At 38.0% G+C, this 21653-nt stretch overlaps 1 protein-coding gene across 12 annotated transcripts in view; it reads left to right on the top strand.

Moving 5' to 3' along the window:
• IRAG2 (inositol 1,4,5-triphosphate receptor associated 2) overlaps nucleotides 1-21653 on the top strand; it is a 189644-nt gene that overhangs the window by 161856 nt on the left and 6135 nt on the right. For all 12 annotated transcript variants that reach the window (XM_081483728.1, XM_081483726.1, XM_081483733.1 and 9 more), the window contains 9 exons: nucleotides 367-474; nucleotides 3552-3622; nucleotides 6740-6797; nucleotides 10097-10151; nucleotides 10237-10264; nucleotides 10527-10667; nucleotides 13298-13432; nucleotides 20730-20877; nucleotides 21055-21098. In XM_081483728.1, the coding sequence (XP_081339854.1) occupies nucleotides 367-474; nucleotides 3552-3622; nucleotides 6740-6797; nucleotides 10097-10151; nucleotides 10237-10264; nucleotides 10527-10667; nucleotides 13298-13432; nucleotides 20730-20877; nucleotides 21055-21098 (788 nt within the window). The remainder of the gene's footprint in view (nucleotides 1-366; nucleotides 475-3551; nucleotides 3623-6739; nucleotides 6798-10096; nucleotides 10152-10236; nucleotides 10265-10526; nucleotides 10668-13297; nucleotides 13433-20729; nucleotides 20878-21054; nucleotides 21099-21653) is intronic.

The raw sequence follows: 21653 nt of genomic DNA, 5'->3' as shown, positions 1-21653 counted from the left end.
GGGGAGAATGGATACATGTACATGTATGGCTGAGTTCCTTTGCTGTTCACCTGAAACTATTGCAACATGGTTAATCGGCTATACCCCAATGCAAAATGAAAAGTTTAAAGTTTTGGAAAAAAAAAAATAAATATGAGGAAACAAAAAATCTGAGGATATTCTACTAAAGATCCTATAAGCAGAAAACTGTACTCTATTTCAATAAATGGCATATTATTTAAAACCTCCTTTAAAAAATTAGGATGTTAATATTATAACCATAAGCTTGGATATCTTGTGGTCTCCTGAGGTGTATAGACGTGAAAAGGACATAAGCAAATAATCTTTTGCATAGTGTTCATGCTGTTAGTTTCTTCCTGTTGATAGATTCTGGATCAGAAATTTTGCATATGGCTTCTGGTGACCTTGACTGTAAACCACTCTGTGAGAAAGAGGAAGATAAAAGATCAGCTTCTGCTGTGACAAAGATCCAAGGTAAGCTGTTGATGGGTTCAAGCATAGTTTCCATTCTAAGACATGAAACAAACCTGGAAGCTAGTGGAGTAACTATCATTAGTGGCTGAGTAATATTGTTTTATAAAAGAATTTTGAAGACATAGTCTGAAGAAAAGAACTCTAAGAGGTGACCATGGCCTTCATATATGACAATGTTACCAACTTTTTTCCAACTCTATATTTAGAATAAAACTTACAATGTATTTTAATGGGATTTAAATATCTCCTTATGGCCAAAATTTATTGGACACACCTGAGTCTCGGCTGTGATGCAGTTGTGAAATCACTTACTTAGGAAACTCTCAGAATCCTCATTAGAATTTACTGGGTTAAAAGGATGGACCAGGACTTCTCTGGTGGTCCCGTGATTAAGACTCCGTGCTTACACTGCAGGGGCCATGGTTCATTCCCTGGTGGGGGAATTCAGATCCTGCGTGCTATGTAGCATGGTCAAAAATTTTTTTTAAATAAAATAAAAACTGGATGTTAAAAGAAAAAAGGGTGGACCGATTAGTGATGGTCCACTCAGGAGGCAGAAATTAACTACACAATGCATTAGATCCTCCTTTTCTGCCATTTGAGTCTGAAAATAAAGTGGTTATTCTCAACCATTCCCTGTTAGGCATCACTACAGTTGATACTCTTGGGAAATGTAGGCTCCTATTCCTATCTAAAGTGTCAATTAAGGAAAATTCATTGAAAGTTAAATTGGCAATTAAATTTGAGATATGGGTGCTAAGTTAAAGGAGCTGTAAAATTGTAGAAATGGAATCCATTCCTTCATTTAACTGAAGAATATCTTTACATTCTATCTCACACCAAATAAGAAAAATTTTAATTAAAACTACACCAGGATACCATTTTTTACCTATCATGTAGACAAAGATAAAACTGCACACTTCTGGTAAGATTATTGGAAGAAAAAGAATTCTCGTCCATTGCTGCAAGGAATGTAAATTATTATAATTAGTATGGAGAGGAATTTGCCAATATTTAAATGTATGTAACTTCAGTTCAGTCACTCAATCATGTCCAACTCTTTGCAACCCCACGTACTGCAGCACACCAGGCCTCCCTGTCCATTGCCAGCTCCCGGAGTTTACTCAGACTCATATCCATTGAGTTGGTGATGCCATCCAACTATCTCATCCTCTGTTGCCCCCTTCTCCTCCTGCCTTCAATCTTTCCCAGCATCAGGGTCTTTTCAAATGAGTCAGTTCTTCTCATCAGGTGGCCAAACTAATGGAGTTTCAGCTTCAGCATCAGCCCTTCCAGTGAATATTCAGGACTGATCTCCTTTAGGATGGACTGGTTGGATCTCCTTGCAGTCCAAGGGACTCTCAAGAGTCTTCTCCAACACCACAGTTCAAAAGCATCAATTCTTTGGCACTCAGCTTTCTTTATAGTCCAACTCTCATCCATACATGACTATTGGAAAAACCATAGCTTTGACTAGACGGACCTTTGTTGGCAAAGTAATGTCTCTGCTTTTTGATATGCTGTCTAGGTTGGTCATAAATATATGTATCCCATGATAAAATAATTGGTTTCTGGGAATTTATCCTATAGATCTAAGTACACACATAGTATATGACATATATGGAAGTTTATTTACTGCAGCATTGTTTGTAATAACAAATAATGGAAACAAGCTAACTATCAGTAGAAGACTAACATATTTTGGCATGTCCAAGTAATGGAATACTAATATGCATTTGTAAAACATATACAGAAGGGAACTTTTTTCTTGGAAGAATATCAAAGAACTATTGTTTCTTAGGGAAAAGCACTAGAGTACAAAGCACTATGTATTGCATGTAAATATGTGTGAAAAAAATAGAAAAACATTTTTGTGTATATAATACATATATAAAATATCTCTACAAAGCTAGACAGAAATTAGTAACATTGTCAATGAGGCAGGAAACGGGCTTTCTGGTGGGCATGATGGGAGAGAAAATTTTCACTGAAAAACATTTTATACTTTTAATTTATGGACCATATGAATCTACTATCAGTCTTAAAAAAATTTTAAATATAAAATTTCCATAGGGAAGAATTTTATGTCTTTGAAGATAGTGGTTACCATTTTGTTATTTCCATATAAATTTAAAAAATTGAGCACATCCTTTAGTTATTGTGTTTTCTTGAAAAGAAAGAAACAAAATCTAACTATAGCTGCTGACCTTTGTGCCTGGACTGAACTAAATTCAGGACAATGGGTCATGTGAAGAGGAAAATCATTATCAAGTACATTAGAGTACAAATAAACACAGGGAAATTACAAAAAGAAATGGCAAAGATTAAAAGTGCATCTCTTTATCTTAGTTTGATGACATTTTGCTTAGAAAGATACCGTGTTTTGGAAGGATATCATACTTTGTTATCAGCCCTGCATATATAATTTTTTAAAACATGTTTGTCAAGCTATTAAAAAAAGCTAGCTTCCCTGGTGGCTCAGTGGTAAAGAATCTACCTGCCAGTCCAGGAGATGCAGGTTCAGTCTCTGGATCAGGAAGATCCCCTGGAGAAGGAAATGGCAACCCACTCCAGTATTCTTGCCTGGGAAATCACACGGACCGAGGAGACTGGCAGGCTACAGTCCATGAGGTCGCAAAAGAGTTGGGCATGATTTAGTGACTAAGCAACAACTAAGCAATTGTTCATCCTTCTTTCATTCAGTTTCTATAATTACACTAGTAATGTGTTTGATGAAAAAAGCAGCATCAGCCTTAAAAAATAGTTTAAAAACCCTATTATTTGAAGGCCATACAAATATTTGTATGGCACAAGTATTTGTATTTACACTTTTAATTTATGCCATTCCTTTTTGTAATTTCCCTGTATTTATTTGTACCGTAATGTACTTGATAATGATTTATACAAGTATTCATTTCTGTTAAGAAATTTTACATGGCTAGCTTCTTCTTCACAGTACATATTAAACCCTTTACCACTTAGGTGTCTGCCCACATTGCCACCCTCACTATTTCTTCCTCTTTTACTTGTAACCCTCCTCGCCCCACAATGTTTGGTATATTTCCTCCTTCTTACAGGCGGAAGTCCAGCTCCTGAAAACATTGAACTGCAAGGCTCTGTGAGTGAAGAAAAAAGCATGTTGATTCAGGTAATATACACATGTTAATAATAAAAATAATGGTATATTACAATGGTAGAACTGTCCCTTTAAGTTTGCAAAGTACTCTTACAAGCATTATTTCAATTTATCCTTTCAAAATATTATGAGGTTCATAGAATTTAGTTATAGCAATATTTTACAGATAAAGAAGTTGATACCAGAGCATCCAGGGTCACACAGCAGAGTCAGAGGTAGGACCTCCTGATTCCACACTGGCTTTTCTTTCATTCATTCTTGCATTTGTTCACTCATTTATCCATTAAAGGTCTACTGGAAACAAGCTAAATATCTATCTGTAAAGTCCTCTTACATAAATTGATGCATTAATAAATAAGGCTAAATAAAAGTGATACCTATCTTAAAGATATGCTGTAATTAAGGGAAGAAACATACAATTAGTCAGTAATTAGACTGTGGTTAAACTAACATTGTTTTAGTTCGGCCTATTTGATTATAAGAAACAGAGACTCATGTAACTATTAATAACCCAGGTTGAGAGAAGGTTGTGACATGTATACATTTGAAGTAATGAGATAAAAATTTTATGCTAAAGGGAGTAGAGTAATTGGATATGTGGTTTGGAATAATTCTTTGTAGTGTAAATTATACCTAAAGTGTAGTGTTAGCTAGCAGACATGCCCCAAATGGTTGCCTCTTATTAAAAAGTGGACAGAGGAAAATTCAAATCCTCTAGTCTTTCAGAGTAGGCTTTCGAGAAAACATTTTTTTTTCTCATTTCAAAAAGAAAAAGAAAAAACTTTAAAAAGTAATGGATTAGAAAATGTAGTAAAGGAAGTAGGAGACTGGTTAGAATGCTATAGCAATAATTCAGGTAAGATATGAAGATAGTATGAATTAAGTGATAATGAAAAAAATGAGACTTATTTGAGAGATATTTAAGGAATAACATTCACAGTACATAGTGACTGATAATCAGGGGCCTGGGAAAAGTTAAATACTCAGGTTTACAGCTTAACCTAGAGAATGAGTAGGATAGCATGAGAGTAGGAAAGAGTAAGAAGAATTTGTGGGGTAAATTTAATTAATTTGAGATAAATCAAGTTTCAGGTTGATATGTGATATCATCAACATCCTGTAAGGAGATTTTATAGACAGCTATATACCCATATTCATAAACTCATCAATGGGACTTTTGGGACAGAGACATATTTGTGAGTTATCAGCAAAAAAACCAAGCATGTGGATGAGATTTCCCAAGAAAGGAGGGCAGGCAGAGAGAGAGAGAACAGAGGATAATGGGCTCTTGATGATTCCAGTGTCGAATAAGAGGAGGCCAGTGGCAAAGGAGACAGAGAAGGAGCTATTGCAGTGACTGGGGGACATCAGGAAAGGGAAGCCAAGGGCTGAAAAACCTTCAAGGAGGGGATTCTAGATCATTTTAGATGCTACAGTGAGCTTAAGTGGAGAAGGCAATGGCATCCCACTCCAGTACTCTTGCCTGGAAAATCCCATGGACGGAGGAGCCTGGTAGGCTACAGTCCATGGGGTTGCTAAGAGTTGGATGCGACTGAGCGACTTCACTTTCACTTTTCCCTTTCATGCACTGGAGAAGGAAATGGCAACCCACTCCAGTATTCTTGCCTGGAGAATCCCAGGGACGACGAAGCCTGTTGGGCTGCTGTCTATAGGGTCGCACAGAGTGGGACACGACTGAAGTGACTTAGCAGCAGCAGTAGCAGTGAGCTTAAGTAAGATACTGACTGAAAATTATTCATTGGGTTTGGCAGTAGGGAGGTGACTGATAACTCGGGAGGGCACGTTCCTAGGAGTGTTGGGTGCAGGGGCAGAGTAGTTCACAGATCACAAATGGGAGATGAAGAACTGGAACAACTCTTCAACAGTGGCCAACGGTGGCCAACTCTTCCCAGAAGAAGCATAGCCAGGAAGCACAGAAGAAGAGGAAAATGACATCGCCGGAAGACATCACAGGCTTGGGAGAGGATTAAAAAAATTTAAGATTGTGTAAATACTAATACAAATGATCCAGTGTTTTACCTGCATTATTGCAATTGTTATATTTTATCAAAATCTTAGTTTCAATTGTCCAAAAATGATGTGATGTGGTATCCAGGGCCCTACGAAGGAAATTTGTCTTGGCCAAAATAAGGAAATATGGAAAATTTCTGAGAATGTTCAATAATAATTATCCTAAAATAATTGTAACCTATCGCTTCTCCTTTAGATTTCCCCAGGCAGTAGAGTACAACTCCTATTATGGTGATTCTTGTTGTACAGATGCCTTTGTAGGACAGTTGGTCAGTGACCTTAGAGTATGTTCAGATGGAGTAAAAGCCAAACATAGCACAATCTTTTCTTTTTTTTGAAGTATAATTGCTTTACAACGTTCTGTTAGTTTCTGCTGTACAATGAAGTGAATCAGCTGTACACATACATAGATCCCTTCCCTCTCAGACCTCCCTCCCACTCCTTCCCCATCCCACCTCCTAGGTCATCACTGATCACCGAGTTAAGCTCCCTGTGTTATACAGTAGATTCCTTCCACTGGCCATCTATTTTACCCATGGTACTGTATATATGTCAGTCCTAATCTTCCAAGTCGTCCCACTCTCCCCTTCTACTCCTGTATCCACATGTCCATTCCTTACATCTGAGTCTCATTTTAGCAGTTATTTTGTCATAATTTCCCCAACAACCCATTTGGAATGCTGCGTGTGAAAGTCCTAGATTACCACCCCCTTTTCAATCATTCAGTCCCACCTCTCCCTCAAGTTCCAACTTGTTATTCGCCTGCAGAGACATTCCATGCTTCTCAAGCCATATGTCTCTCTCCTCCCTTTACAAAGCATATATTTGTATCTCATTTGGCAGGCACTTAATCCTAGTCTTCTTTGTGGTAACTGGTATCACATTTGCAGCCTTTTCAGATATTTCTGTTTCTTTTTATGCCTCATCTAGACTGGAAACCCCCTTGGAGCCAGTCCTCTTTTCTTAATCCCTAACACAGTTCTTGGCATACTATGTTTTTGAACAGGGTAGGGCAGGAGAGGACAGGAAGCCAAGAAGTGATTGCGTATGAAGGATTTCCACTCTATGTACAGCAATAAAATCTCCTTATGTTTTTAGGAAGCCAAAAGGGAACCAGAAACAATAGATGAGCACAGAAAAGAATGTGCTGCAGGAGGTAAGGAATGTTCTCTTCCAACTCCCCGCATTAACTTTTATTCCCTGCTGGTAGGTTTTATGGGACAGATCTTTCTCAGTAAAGATATGGCAAGCCAACTCTTTGCGACCCCATGGATTATAGCTTACCAGGCTCCTCTGTCCATGGGATTCTTCAGACAAGAATAGTGGAGTGGGTTGCCATTTTCTTCTCCAGGGGATCTTCCTGACCCAGGGACTTAACCTGAGTCTCCTGCATTGCAAGCAGATTCTTTACCATCTGAGCCACCAGGGAAACCCCCTATAACTCTGCATCTGTAGATAAAGCCAGCCAAATAGAACTAATTTTAATTCAGTTTGTATTATTTTCAGAAGGCTATATATACATTGCACTGCCTGTTAAGCCTAAAGGTCTGGTAATAACTAGGGCCCTATTGTGAACTAAAAGCTGTGCCAATGTTGGGACTTCCCTGATGATCAGTGGCCAAAACTCCACACTCCCAGTGCAGGGGGCCTGGGTTCAATTCCTGGTCAGGGAACTAGATCCCACACAGCACAGCTAAGAGTTTACATGCCTCAACTAAACATACTACATGCATTAAGGAAGATCGAAGATCCTGTATACCCCGTGTAGCCAAACAAATAAATATTTAAAAAATGCCAGTGTTAGTAGTGAATTCTCAGCAGCTCTAATCTGAGATCTTTTTTTATTGTCCTATCTAAAAGCAAATAAGCCAGTATTTAAAGAATGAGTGTTAATTTGCTTCTCTCCCCATCTCCCTGTTAGGATGGAATAGTGGATAGAGTTCTGCCTTTGGAAATCAAACACTATTCTCAGTCACTCTGTTACTTGCTGTGACTTTGGAAAGTTGTTTAACCTGAGTCTTAATTTCCTCATTTGCAAAGTGGAAATGATGAGTAAAAAACACTGTGGTGGTGGTTTAGTCGGTAAGTCATGTCCAACTCTTGCAATCCCATGGACTGTAGCCCACCAGGCTCCTCTGTCCATGGGATTTTCCAGGCAAGAATACTGGAGTGGTTTGCCATTTCCCTGGTAGCTTAGCTGGTAAAGAATCTGCCTGCAATGCAGGAGACCCCTGTTTGATTCCTGGGTCATGAAGATCTTCTTTAGAAGAGATAGGCTACCCACTCCAGTATTCTTGGGCTTCCCTGGTGGCTCAGCTAGTAAAGAATCTGCCTGCAATGTGGCAGACCTGGGTTCAATCCTTGGGTTGAGAAGTTACCCTGGAAAAGGGAATAACTACCCACTCCAGTATTCTGGCCTGGAGAATTCCAGGGACAGTATAGTCCATGAGGTCACAAAGAGTCGGACATGACTGAGCGACTTTCACTTTCACTTTCAAAAAGCAGTGTACCCTTTATGAATAGACTGTGCTAGGTACTAGGCAAAATTCTTTATGTGCATAGTTCCATTTAGTTCTCCCCAATGCCTGTTTGAAATAGGTAAGCTGTGATTCAGCTTCATAGCCTATAAACTGTAGGTAAGAAGAGAACCTACCACAGAAGGCTGGCTGTGAGGATTGAGTAAATGATGTAAAAAGCACTTAGAAAAGTGCCTGATGAAAGTTCTCATAAAAACTACTATAGAAAAATAGAAAAATCATCCTTATTTTGTGGATGGTTTGATGAAGTTATGACTACTTGTTCCAAGTAACTTAGTTATAAGGATCAAAGTGTTGGCTGAAAAAAAAAAAGCACAACCTAAACTTTGAGAATTACACTTTATCTGGTAGATTTATTAAGGACTTAAGCCTGGGATATAGCTTCTCAGCTCTGAGGAACTGCTCCAAAGAGGTAAAGGAAGAGACAGGATATATGAGAGTTTTGCCAAAAAACAAAACAACAAAAAACCACTCAAGGAGATAGTGAAGGATAGGGAAGCCTGGAGTACTGCAGTCCATGGGGTTGCAACGAGTCAGACATGACTTAGCCACTGAACAATCCAACCTTGAAAGACTACTGCTAATTGTAAAAAAACCCAGACATCTCAAGTTAATGAATTTAGCACTTTTCTCTGCATGGGAAGATACAAGAGTCTGGACTTATTACAATCATTCCTTTGATATGCACCTTAACTGTCTAGGGCCAATATCCTGCTTTTCTCCATCTTAAATCCCCGATGGCTTAATGGCAACAACATCTTTTGTTTACTGAAATGGCAGGTGACATTCTTTGTCCACAAAAGCTAGGATTTAAACTAGGTTTTTTCAACTCTAAATCTTATGCTCTTAATAACTAATATTGTGTTCTTTGCAAAATAGTGAAGAGTATCATTAATATGTGTAAAGAGTCTTGTTCTGGGACTGGCCTATAGTAAACCTGTGGGAAATGTTTGGGATATCATATTTATACTGGCCACCTGATGCGAAGAGCTGACTCATTGGAAAAGACCTGATGCTGGGAAAGATTGAAGGAAAGAAGGGAATGGGGTGACAGAGGATGAGACGGTTAGATAGCATCATTGACTCAGTGGACATGAGTTTGAGCAAACTCAAGGAGATAGTGAAGGATAGGGAAGCCTGGAGTGCTGCAGTCCATGGGGTTGCAACGAGTCAGACATGACTTAGCCACTGAACAACAACAACAACAATCATGTTTATTCTTGCTGTTATTGTTACTATTATAATTATTATGCTATTAATATTATTACTACTACTAGAATCATTACTCTTCTTGTTGTTACTGTTTTTAAACCCTTGATCTGCAGGAGGACCAGGGTACCAGAGGAAGGTATGCATTTAACCATGGAATCAAATTAAATAAACATTCAAATAAATACAGGAAGAACAAACTGGGCTATCCCTTGACTCTGAAACATCTTCAGGTTTCAGACTATTCACATGCTGAAATGTGAGCCAATAATTTTAACATCATCATAATCTCCAAAGCATAACGTAGCACAACATTATCTTATATTAATATTTAAGCAGATGTATTATTAGCTGAAGGACATCCCAGGTGGCTCAGTGGTAAAGGATCTGTCTGCCAACGCAGGAGACAAAGGTTCAATTCCTCAGTTGGCAGGATCCTCTGGAGGAGGAAATGTCTACCCACTCTAGTATGCTTGCCTGGAAAATCCCATGGACAGAGAAGCCTGGTGGGCTGCAGTCCATGGGATCACAAAGAGTTGGACATGACTGAGTGACTGAGCGTGCATGCATGCATTATTAGCTGGCAAGCTTCTCAGACATGTCAATGAAATGCCTTGATTATTGGAGCAAGGACATAACAACAGTTGGTTGAATGTGCCCTTAGCTGTTAATCCTTTTTAACCAAATACTATTCTATTGTCTTTAATAGGCGCTGCTCTTTCCTCTCTTCCTGTGAAGTCGGTTAACTTTAGACAAAGTGACAAGTAAGTTCTTCCTCATACAGCATGCTCTCATTTTTTGCATTTCTGTTGAACTATGTTTGAATAAGTTCTTTCTCTTATTCTGTAGCACTTCTGCTAATGAGAAGGAGGTAGAGGTAAGTTTCAAGCAAATATTTTTTCTTTAATAAAAAAAGTGTTTCAGAATCACTTGCCTACAGTCCCTGTATGCTTTTTCATAAGCTGTCCTACGTGTGTTGTCTTTTGGCTTGGCCATGACAAAGTACAGGTAAAGCTCATGTATGCCAGCATTATGTCACTGGGAGAAGAAAGATATGCTTCAGTGTACTTTGGCATTAAGCTGAAATATTTGACTACATCCAACGTTCTCCCCTCACCTTCACATTATTTTGACACTAGGCCGAATTTCTCAGATTATCTTTGGGATTTAAATGCGACTGGTTCACCTTGGAGAAAAGAGTGAAGCTTGAAGAAAGATCCCGTGACTTGGCCGAAGAAAATTTGAAGAAAGAAATCACTAACTGTTTAAAACTGTTAGAGGTAAGAACCCTAACATTTGGGAACTATAGGTTTGTTATATTATGAATAAAATTTTCAAAACTACATGAGTTTATTTGTATAACTAAAACTATCACCAGGTACCAAACCCTGCCTGGCGCAAATGTGAATTAATAGGAGGTAAGAAGTCAGGATCAAGCTAAGATAAAAGGTTCACCAATAGAAGGGTGTAAGCAGAAAAAAAACAAATGTGCTTTAAAGCAGTTATGTGAATCTTCTGCCATCTCTCTAGATCTTCAAGTAGATTTCAGGTAGAAGAATAAGCAGAAAACAATTTTAAGCTTCAAAGAAGATAATCCAAAGACCATTTCCATTTAATTAGCTGAGAAAAGAGGATGGTGACTGATTTCAGTCTTGTTAGATACTGGGCAGACCCTTCTGTAAGGTACACAGAAATGTAATAGCTACCATTATTCTATCTTGTGAAGTCACCATAAATAAACAGGTGGGTTGGGAAATTAAAATGGCTAATTTTTGAAAAAGAAAATAAAAGTAAAGGAACTATGTTCTGTTTTTATTGTGGTTTAAAAAACACATAATGTAAAATTTACCATAATAACCATTTTAAGTGTCCATTAGTAGTATTGAGTATATTCACATTGTTATGAAAAAGAGCTTCAGAAATTTCTCATCTTGCTTACTGAAACTCTATGTCCATTAAACTATTCCCTCTTTCCCCTTCTCTCAGCCCCTGGTAATCACCATTCTATTTTCTGTTTCTGTGACTCTGACTACTTTAGATAGCTCATGTTAGTGGAACCATACAGTGTTTGTCTTTTTATAACTGGCTTATTTTTCTTAGCATAATGTCCTCAGAGTTCATCCGTGTTGTAGCATGTGGCAGGATTTCCTTCCTTTAAGGCTGAATAAAATATTCCATTGTATGCACAGACCACATTTTGTCTATCCATTTGTTTATTGATGGACATTTGAGTTGCTTCCACCTCTTGACTGTCGTGAACATTGAACATTTTTGCTATGAATATTGGTGTGCAAATATCTCTTCAAGACCCTGCTTTCAATTCCTTTAGAAATATGCCCAGATGTTGGATTGCTGGATCATATAGAGTTCTATTTCTTAAGTTTTTGAGGGGCCACCATACTGTTTTGCACAGCGGTTACACCATTTTACAGTCCGACTAACAATGTACCAAGGTTCCAATTTCTCTATATCTTGGCCAACATGTATTTTCTGATTTCTGATAGTAGCTATTATAATAGGTGCAAAGTGATATCTCATTGTGGTTTTGACTTGCATTTCTGAGGATTAGTATTTGAAGCATCTTTCACATGCTTACTGGCCATTTGTGTATCATCTTTGGACCGTGTCTATTCAAGTCCTTTGCCAAAATTAAAGTAATAGGTATGCTTTGCAAATATTTTCTCCCATTTCATGGGTTGCTTCTTCATTCTGTTGATTATGTCCTTTGATGCACAAAAGTTTGTAAGTTTGATGTAGTGCTCTTTGTCTACTTTTGCTTTTGTTGTCTATGCTTTTGGTATCATATACAAGAAATCACTGCCAACTCCATTGTCAGGAAGCTTTTCCGCTATGGTTTTCTTCTAGAGTTATCTTCCAGTGTTATATAGTTTGGGGTCTTCAATCCATTTGGATTGATTTTTGTATATAGTATAAAATAAGAGTCCAACTTTACTGCTTTGCAGTTTTCCAGCATCATTTATTAAAGAGACTGTTCTCTCTCCATTTTGTAGTCTTGGCACCCTTGTCAAAGATCATTTGACCATATGACCATTTGACCATGTGTAGGTTTATTTCTGGGCCTGCTATTCTGTTCTATTGGTCTGTCTTTATTGCCAATACCATACTGTTTCGGTTACTGTAGCTTTGTAATGTGCTTTGAAACCAAGACATGGGGTACCTTTAGCTTTGTACTTTTGTTTTCAAAATTGTTTTGCTCTTCAGAGTCCTTAGAGATGCCATATGAATTTCAGGATGAATTTTTCTGTTTCTGCAAAAAAAATCCACTGGGATTTTTATAGAGATTATATTGATTTGTTGATTGATTTGACTAGCTTGGACAGTGAGACAAATGGCTTTCCATTAGGAAAGCCTTAGGAAAGCCATCATCTTAGATCAATGGCACAGGTTTGAGGTAAATATTCATAAGGCAATAAAGGCCTACTTACCTAACCAGACTAGGCTCACCTTGTCATCAATGGAAGAGCAAATATAGTGGTCAGAGTCAAATATAATTTGAGTATATTTTTACTACTTTTCTTAAAAGTTCAAACTATGTTCTTCATATAGTGCATTCATTTATAGGACTAATTTCTTTACCACTGCCAATTAATTATATCTCATCCCATTAATTGTAGAAGAAAGATATAAACACACATGAAGGAGTGCAAATTTGGGAAGTTAAAGTGGAAGAGATCAACTTGTATAACAGATTTTATGAACACCTCCATAGCTCTACTTGATAGCCAACAAAGATCATAATATTTCAGTAGCATTCATTATTTGCCTTTACTGCTGCTTTTCACCTTCCACAGAGATAATAGAGTCATCTGCATTTACAACATAGTCAGTATTAGAATCACTTGCTGAATACTTGGGTTTGATGTTTTCTAATACTTTATTTTCTGTGCAGTCTTTAACATCTCTTTGTGAAGATGACAGCCAGGCCCAGGAAATCATTAAGAAGCTGGAGAAGAGTATAACGTTCCTCAGCCAGTGCACAACTCGAGTGGCCAGTAGGGCTGAGATGTTGGGAGCCATTAATCAGGTAATTTGTCTCCATTTCTCTAGTTACAATGAAATTACTGAAAGGATTTATTATCTGTAACATTATGGATTGTATTTCTGGGAAAACACTCTATTTGATCATTTCAGAATATTTTTGGTATTTTGTGCTTTTAAACAATGCAGCAATAAAGATCCTTGTTTATGGATCTTCTCATACTTATTCAGAGAGAAGTAGATTTTTTTTTTCAAAATTTCTTTGTGGGAAATTCTGGGGAAGATTTTAAGTTTTTGAATCTATACCTAAATAGATGTTCGTATCTCTAAATAATATGTCTACACTATCACTTAGTAATTTATTTACAGTTTTAGATATTATTTGTTTCCTCCTATAAAGATGAATATTTAGTTCTTTTATCAATGTGTCCTCTCTCACAGCTAAAGTGTCTTTCATTTAATTGTTGATCTCTCTTCTTTCCTGACCAAGCTTAAATTCCATGGTCAAACACTATATTCACTCTCTTGCATGAACTCTCTACGCTTTTATCTCTTAAAATCTACAATCTTGTTTAATACACCTCTTTACCTGCTCATGCCTGCATAGCTGGAAAACCTCACACTCTTATGCTGACTGAGTTCTCTTGAAATTCATCACAAATCTTAAGTGGTCCTTGGGGCTTCCCATCATTCACCCTGCTTCTCTTCTTATATCAGTCTCATACTTTCCCCTTTCCCCTGAAACCCCCATCCTGTCCCCTCCTATCTTCTCTGTCAAATGATGCCTTTGCTTCCTAATTCAATAGGAAATTTGAGGCAATCAGAACGAATCTACCAAAAGCTTTGAACCTACAAGCATCTAAACACTCAACATTGCCTTCCTTCCTAGTACCAAGATGAGTTTTCTCTGCTCCTATCCAAGGCTAACCATCCCACCTCTATGGAAGAGCCCATCCCTTTCAGTTTGCTCAGAATCTGGGCCACAATTCTCCCTGCAGTCTTTCCTGTCCAGTTTTTCCCCACTCTATTGAAGCATTCTCATCAGCACACAAATACTTAAATACTTTGTTTTTAAGACAGGAGAAATAACACAAAGCAAACACTAAAAATCTTTCACTCTTTCTCCTTTGGTTACCACCCTGTTTCTCTGTTCCCATTTTTAGCGACTTTCCTCAATAGAACTGAACTCACTGTTTCCAATTTCTCTCCTCCTGTCATCTCTGAAATTTACTCTAGTTGGCCTTAACCTATTCTTTTTTCTTAACCTGTCTGCTGTATTCAACATGGCTAAGCTCTTCCTCCTCCTGGAAACACTCTTGACATTTGGCTTCCAGGTACCACAATCCCCTGGTTTTTTGTCTACATCATGAATCATCATGGACCCTTCCAGGCTCCTTTATGGGTCCCACCCTTTCTCCCAGCCTTATTAATCTTGATGGACCCCACGGCTTTACCTTTGCACGTCTGATCTCCATCATCATTAAATCCCAGTACTATCCCATCTAGTCAACTGATGACTCCCCAATTCACACACTTATCCTAAACATCTGCCATGAGTTTTAGACTAGAATCTGCTACTGTCAACATAGCACTTCCACTTGGAAGTTTGATACACAACTTAAACTTAACATGTCCAAAAAGAAACTGCTGATGGAAAGGAAGAAAATATTTGAAGGTCATGTATCTAATAAGGGTCTAGTTTCCAGAATATGGGCTTCCCTGATAGCTCAGTTGGTAAAGAATCTGCCTGCAAAGCAGAAGACCCTGGTTTAATTCCTAGGTCAGGACGATCTGCTGGAGAAGGGATAAGCTACCCACTCCAGTATTCTTGGGCTTCCCTTGTGGCTCAGCTGGTAAAGAATCCGCCTGCAATGTGGGAGATGTGGGTTCGATCCCTGGGTTGGAAAGATACCCTGGAGAAGGGAAAGGCTATCCACTCCAGTATTCTGGCCTGGAGAATTCCATGAACAGACGAGCCTGGCAGGCTACAGTCCATGGGGGCACAAAGAGTTGTACCTGACTGAGACTGAGCATTCATGTACATACATCCAGAATATGTAAAGAATGCTTGCAACTTAACAACAGAAAGATAAGCAATCCAATTAAAAATGCAAATAAGACTTGAATAGACATTTCCCTAAAGAACTTATACAAATGGCCAATAAGCACATGAGAAGATGCTTAATTGTTAGCGAATTGAAAATCAAAGCCATAATGATACACCACTTCACACCCACTAGTATAGCTATAATAAAGGATAAAGAAAGGAAGGAAGAAGGAAAATAACTAGTGTTCACAAGGATGTGGAGAAATTACAATATTATTTTTTTTTATTGGAGGAAAATTGCTTTACAATGTTGTGTTGGTTTCTGCAGTATTATTGTTGTATTATTAATATAATATTTAGCCACTAAAAGGAATGAAGTGTTGATACATGCTACAATGTAGCTGAATCTAGAAAATTTTATGCAAACTATAGATGCTAGACACAAAGGTCACCTGTTGTGTGATTGTGTTTATATATAGTCTCTAGAGTGGATAAATCTTTAGGGAAAGGTAGAAGATTGGTGTTTGCTAGCTTCTAGGGGAAGGAGGTGAGTAGGAAGTAACTGCTTCATAGGTATGGGGTTTTATTTGGGGATGATGAAAATGTTTTGGGACAAGATAGAAGTGGTGTTTGTATAACATTGTGAATGTACTAAATGTCACTAAATTGTTCACTTTAAAATAGTAAATTTTATATTGTGAATTATACACTAGTATTGAAAAAGAAAAAATACAATAAATATATATTTTGTCACGTTCCAGTTCAAATAAAACTGTAAATAGATGTTTTTGAAACAGTTGGGGAAATTTGAATATGAATTAGATGATATTAAGGTGTTTTTGTTTATGTTGTTAGATGTGATCATGGTATTATTATTTAAGGAAATATACTCCCATTTTTTAGATATCTATTAAAATGTTTAAGAGTTAAATAATATGATGTCTGTCACCTGTACTTAAAAAAAATAGCATTCAAACTTTGAGATGAAACTTCTAAGTTGCCAAAATGTTGACAGTTCTTGAAACTGATTGATGGATATATGTGGATTTATTGTATACTTTTTGTGTCTGTGGAAATTATCAAAATATAAACAATTTTAATTTTAAAAAAGTAGATAAATAATATTAGATCTATATTATCTGTAAATATTATGCCCATGTAAGTTCTATTCATAGCAGAAATAAGTAGTCTTTTACAATGACTTTTCCTTCTTTGCACAATGTTTATGTTCTTTGTGGAGTTAACAGTTTTACTTTGCCATGATTGTTATGCTTAATTTTCTATTTACTTATCTCTAATTTATTCTCAACCTCTCCATGGAGTCTAGATTTCACAATAGATACACCTTCATCAGGTATTCTGTCAATTTTTTCTCTGAGTTGTTGCTTCCAGAGACTTTTGACCTGTCAATCTCAACTGGTGTGTGTGTGTGTGTGTGTGTGTGTGTGTGTGTGTGTGTGTGTGTGTGTGTGTGTGTGTGTGTGTGTGTGTGTGTGTGTGTGCTCAGTTGTGTCCGACTCTTTGTTGCCCTGTGGACTGTAGCCCACCACGCTCCTCTGTCTATGGAATTTTCCTGGCGAGAATACTGGAGTGGGTTGCCATTTCCTACTCCAGGGAATCTTCCTGATCCAGGGATAAAACCTGCATCTCGCGTCTCCTGCATTGGCAGGCAGGTTCTTTACCACTGCGCCACGTGGGAAGCAAATTCTTCAGTGAAGACTTCTTTCACTTCTGTCTTGAGTTAAACTCCATTTCCTGAATCCCATTCCTCCTTCTTTGCTGGTTTACTTATTTTTCTTTATTTTGATGGAACATCTCACCCAGTAACTTTCCAAGAAAAAGAATGCCTGGGAGCTAAACTTTTTGAGATGTTATATAACTGAAAATTCAGTCTTTATTCTTATGCATCTTTACACTAGCTGGGTAAAGGATTTTAGGTTAGAAATCATTTCCTTTAGAATTTTTCTTGCACTGCCTCATTTTCTTCTTAGCTTCTGGTGTTGGTATCAAATTTTGATGCCATTCTGACTCTTGAGCTTTTGTTTATAACATATTTTTACTTTCTAGAAGCTTTTAGAATATTCTCTTACCCCTACCGTCCTTCCCTGGCATGGATTTATTTTCAACCACTATTTTAAGTCCTGAGTGGACATAAATTGACAAGTTATTCCTTGAGTTCAGAAATTTTCCTGAACTATTTCCTTTTCTACACTTTGTGGACTTTTCCTACCTTTTCTATACTTGCATTCCTGTTTTTTGGCTGTTCGATCTCCTGAACTGGTCCTTTCTCTTCTCTTTTCTACCTTTTGGTCTTTTTGCTCTAGTTTTAGAGAAATTTCCTCAACTTTTTCTCAAGACTCTTCTCTTGAGTTATGTATTTTTGTTATATTTCTAACTTCCAGACTTTTAAAATTCTCAGATCCTAACTTTTTAATATCTTTTTCCTATTTCACTAATGTAATGCTTATTCTTCTCTGAAGATATTGATAGCTTCCTTGAAGTTTTCATTTTTCTCTAGTTTATTTCTTTCAGCTTGTCTTTTCCCCCTGTATTTTTATTTTCTTTTCTCAGGTTAGAGGCTTGCCTCTGACTAGTGATGACCCATTAACTAGTCCCATTAACTGATTGGAAACTCAGAATGTGTTAGGCAGGGAAGCTTTTTCCTGGCTCTGTGTTTCACACAAGCTAAGAGGTTTCACCGGGGAAGGCAATGGCACCCCACTCCAGTACTCTTGCCTGGAAAATCCCATGGACGGAGGAAGATCAACTGGTAGGCTACAGTCCATGGGGTCGCTAAGAGTCGGACACGACTGAGTGACTTCACTTTCACTTTTCCCTTTCATGCACTGGAGAAAGAAATGGCAACCCACTCCAGTATTCTTGCCTGGAGAATCCTAGGGAAGGCAGAGCCTGGTGAGCTGCCGTCTATGGGGTCGCACAGAGTTGGACACAACTGAAGCGACTTAGCATAGCATAGCATAAGAGGTTTCACCAGCATCCTCTTAATGCCAATAGTTTTAAGACTTTCATCCTGCATTGTTAAGATTCCTCAAAGAAAATTCCAACTGCTTATCTTGAAAGTATAATCCTTGCTACCAGTATTTGGTGGTTAGAAGAAGAATAAGGCTTTGTATCTCAATATTCAACATATATCAGCAACAGCCACAGGAATGGAAAAGGTCACTTTTCCTTCCAATCCCAAAGAAGGGCGATGCCAAAGAATGTTGAAACTATTGTACAATTGTGCTCCTTTCACATGCTAATAAGATTATGCTCAAAATCCTTCAAGTTTGGTTTCAGCAGTATGTGAAGGAGAACTTCCAGTTGTACAAGCTGGGTTAGAAAATGCAGAGGAACCAGAGATCAAATTGCTGACATTCATTGGATCATGGAGAAAGTAAGGGAATTCCATAAAAGCATCTACTTCTGCTTCATTGACTATGCTAAAGCCTTTGACTGTGTGGATCACAACAAACTGTGGAAAATTCTTAAAGACTTGAGAGTACCAGATCATCTTATCTGTCTCCTGAGAAACCTGTATGTAGGTCAAGAAGTGGCAGTTAGAGCTGGACATGGAGCAATTGACTTGTTCAAAATTAGGAAAGGTGTATGACAAGGCTATTGTCACCCTGCTTATTTAACTTATATGCAGAGTACATCAAGCAAAGTTGCTGGGCTGGATGAGTCACGAGCTGGAATCAAGATTGCCAGGAGAAATATCAACAACCTCAGATATGCAGATGATACCATTCTAATGGCAGAAAGTGAAGAGGAAATAAAGAGCTTCTGATGAGGGTGAAAGAGGAGAGTGAAAAGGCTTCCTTGAAACTCAACCTGAAAAAAAACTAAAATCATGTCATCTGGTCCTGTCACTTCATAGCAAATAGATGGGGAAAAAGTGGAAGCAGAGATAGAATTTATTTTCCTGGGCTTCAAAATCACTGCCGACAGTGACTGTAGCCGTGAAATTTAAGACACTTGCTCATTGGAAGGAAAGCTATGACAAACTTAGATAGTATATAAAAAAGCAGACATCCCTTTGGTGACCAAGGCCCGTATAGTCAAAGCTTGGTTTTTCCAGTAGTCACATGTGGATGTGAGAGTTGGCCCATAAATAAGGCTGAGTGCCAAAGTATTGATGCTTTCAAACTGTGGTACTGAAGAAGACTCTTGAGAGTCCCTTGGACAGCAAGGAGATCAAGCCAGTCAATCCTAAAGGAAATCAACCCTGAATATCCATTGGAAGGACTGATGTTGAAGCTCCAATACTTTGGTCACCTGATGCAAAGCTGACTCACTGGAAAAGACCCGGATGATGGCAAAGATTGAGGGCAGGAGGAAAAGGAGGCAACAGAGGATGAGATGGTTAGATAGCATCACCAACTCAGTGGACATGAGTTTGAGCAAACTCTGGGAGATAGTAGAAGAGGAGGAACCTGGCATGCTGCAGTCCATGGAGTCACAAAGAGTCAGACACGACCTAGGGACTGACCAACAACAGACTTTTGCTTAAATCTATTTTTTTCTGTAGGATCCATTCACCATCAACTGTTACTGCTCAATCCACAGACCCTCTGTTCAAATCTCTCCAGATATCCACCATGTTTAGTCTTCCCCAAAATGGTAGGGGGCTCAGCTGACCTGAGTAATGGATGGGATCTGTGGATCTAATTGCTTTTTGTACAGATTTTCAACTCTTTGTGTGTTTTACCTCCAAGCTTAATTGCCACTAATTCTTGGGCATTTGTGGATTTCTGTGATTCAACCCAAGTTTCTTCCAGAATTTTCTTCCTTTTTTTTATTCAGGGTTTGGCTTTTCAGGTCTTTGTCATTTACCACTAGTCTGTCTACTTGGCAAGTGTTCAGAATTTGGTTGCTATTCTATCCTCTTCCATTCTGATTACCCTTGTATGCATGCCTGCTAAGTTTCTCAGTCATGTCCAACTCTTTGCGCCACTATGGACTGTGGCCCACCAGGTTCCTCTGTCCAAGGGATTCTCCAGGCAAGAATACTGGAGTGGGTTGTTGTGCCCTCCTCCAGGAGACCTTCCTGACCCAAGGATCTAACCCGTATCTCTTTATGTCTCCTGCATTGGCAGACAGGATCTTTACCACTAGCAACACCTGGGAAGCCCTTACCCTTTTATACTCATGCCTTTAAAACATAACAACAAAAAAACTTTTATCATCACTTTAGTGGGATTTATGTCTGGGATGAAGACAAGTGCATGTATCTTTAACTGGGTATTAAGGATAGTATTTTTGATGTAAATTTGTTCTTTTTTTTTCCTGCTAGGAAAGCAGGGTTAGTAAAGCAGTTGAAGTGATGATTCAGCATGTAGAAAATCTGAAGAGGATGTATGCCAAAGAGCATGCTGAATTAGAAGAACTGAAACAGGTTCTTTTGCAAAATGAAAGGTCTTTTAACCCTCTTGAAGATGAAGGTAATAAAAGTTTAAGATAATAGTATCAGTTACATTTTTCTAATATTTGCATTGTTCAGTAGTCACTAGGGTCTTAAATAGTTTCCAACTATTACTTTTCTTTATAAAGAATTAAGACCATTATGTTAAATTGCATATGTTAATTCAAAAAATATGCAAATGTGTTTTCCCTTTCAGATGACTGCCAAACTAAAAAACGTTCATCTTCTGTAAACTCTAAGGTAATTATCAATTCACTTAACAAATGTCTATCAAATGTTACAGATGAGATGATTTAAAACTATTTTTTGAAGTAACATGGCTTTAAATGTAAATCATAAAGCAACAATGATTTTAAGTCATATATGTTATATGCATGTGTGTGTCTATGTTTGTATATATATGCTTTTATACTCCTTGCAATATTTGCATGTAACAAGGCTTCCCAGGTGGTGCACTTGGTAAAGAACCCACCTACCAGTGCAGGAGACTCAAGAGCCACCAGTTCCATCCCTGAAAGATCCCCTGGAGTAAGAAAATGGCAACCTACTCCAGTATCCTTGCCTAGAAAATTCCATGCACAGAGGAGCCTGGTGGGCTACAGTCCATAAGGTCGCAAAGAGTCGGACATGACTGAGCATGCACACATACTAAGTTTGCCTGCAGTGAGAAGAAAGTCAGTGTAACAATAGTTTCTCTTTCATGTGAAACCAAAATTGGGAATAAGCAGTCTAAAAGTGGCAGAGCAGCTTCACAAAATCTCTAGGGCCCAGTCTCCTCTCTTACTGAATCATCAC

Source organism: Giraffa tippelskirchi, chromosome 4 (genome assembly GCF_054371585.1).
Source record: "Giraffa tippelskirchi isolate mGirTip1 chromosome 4, T2T-mGirTip1v1.2.pri, whole genome shotgun sequence".
In the NCBI taxonomy this organism is placed as follows: Eukaryota; Metazoa; Chordata; class Mammalia; order Artiodactyla; family Giraffidae; genus Giraffa; species Giraffa tippelskirchi.
The sequence above is the reverse complement of the archived record's forward strand: the minus strand, read 5'-3'. Positions and strand labels throughout refer to the sequence as shown.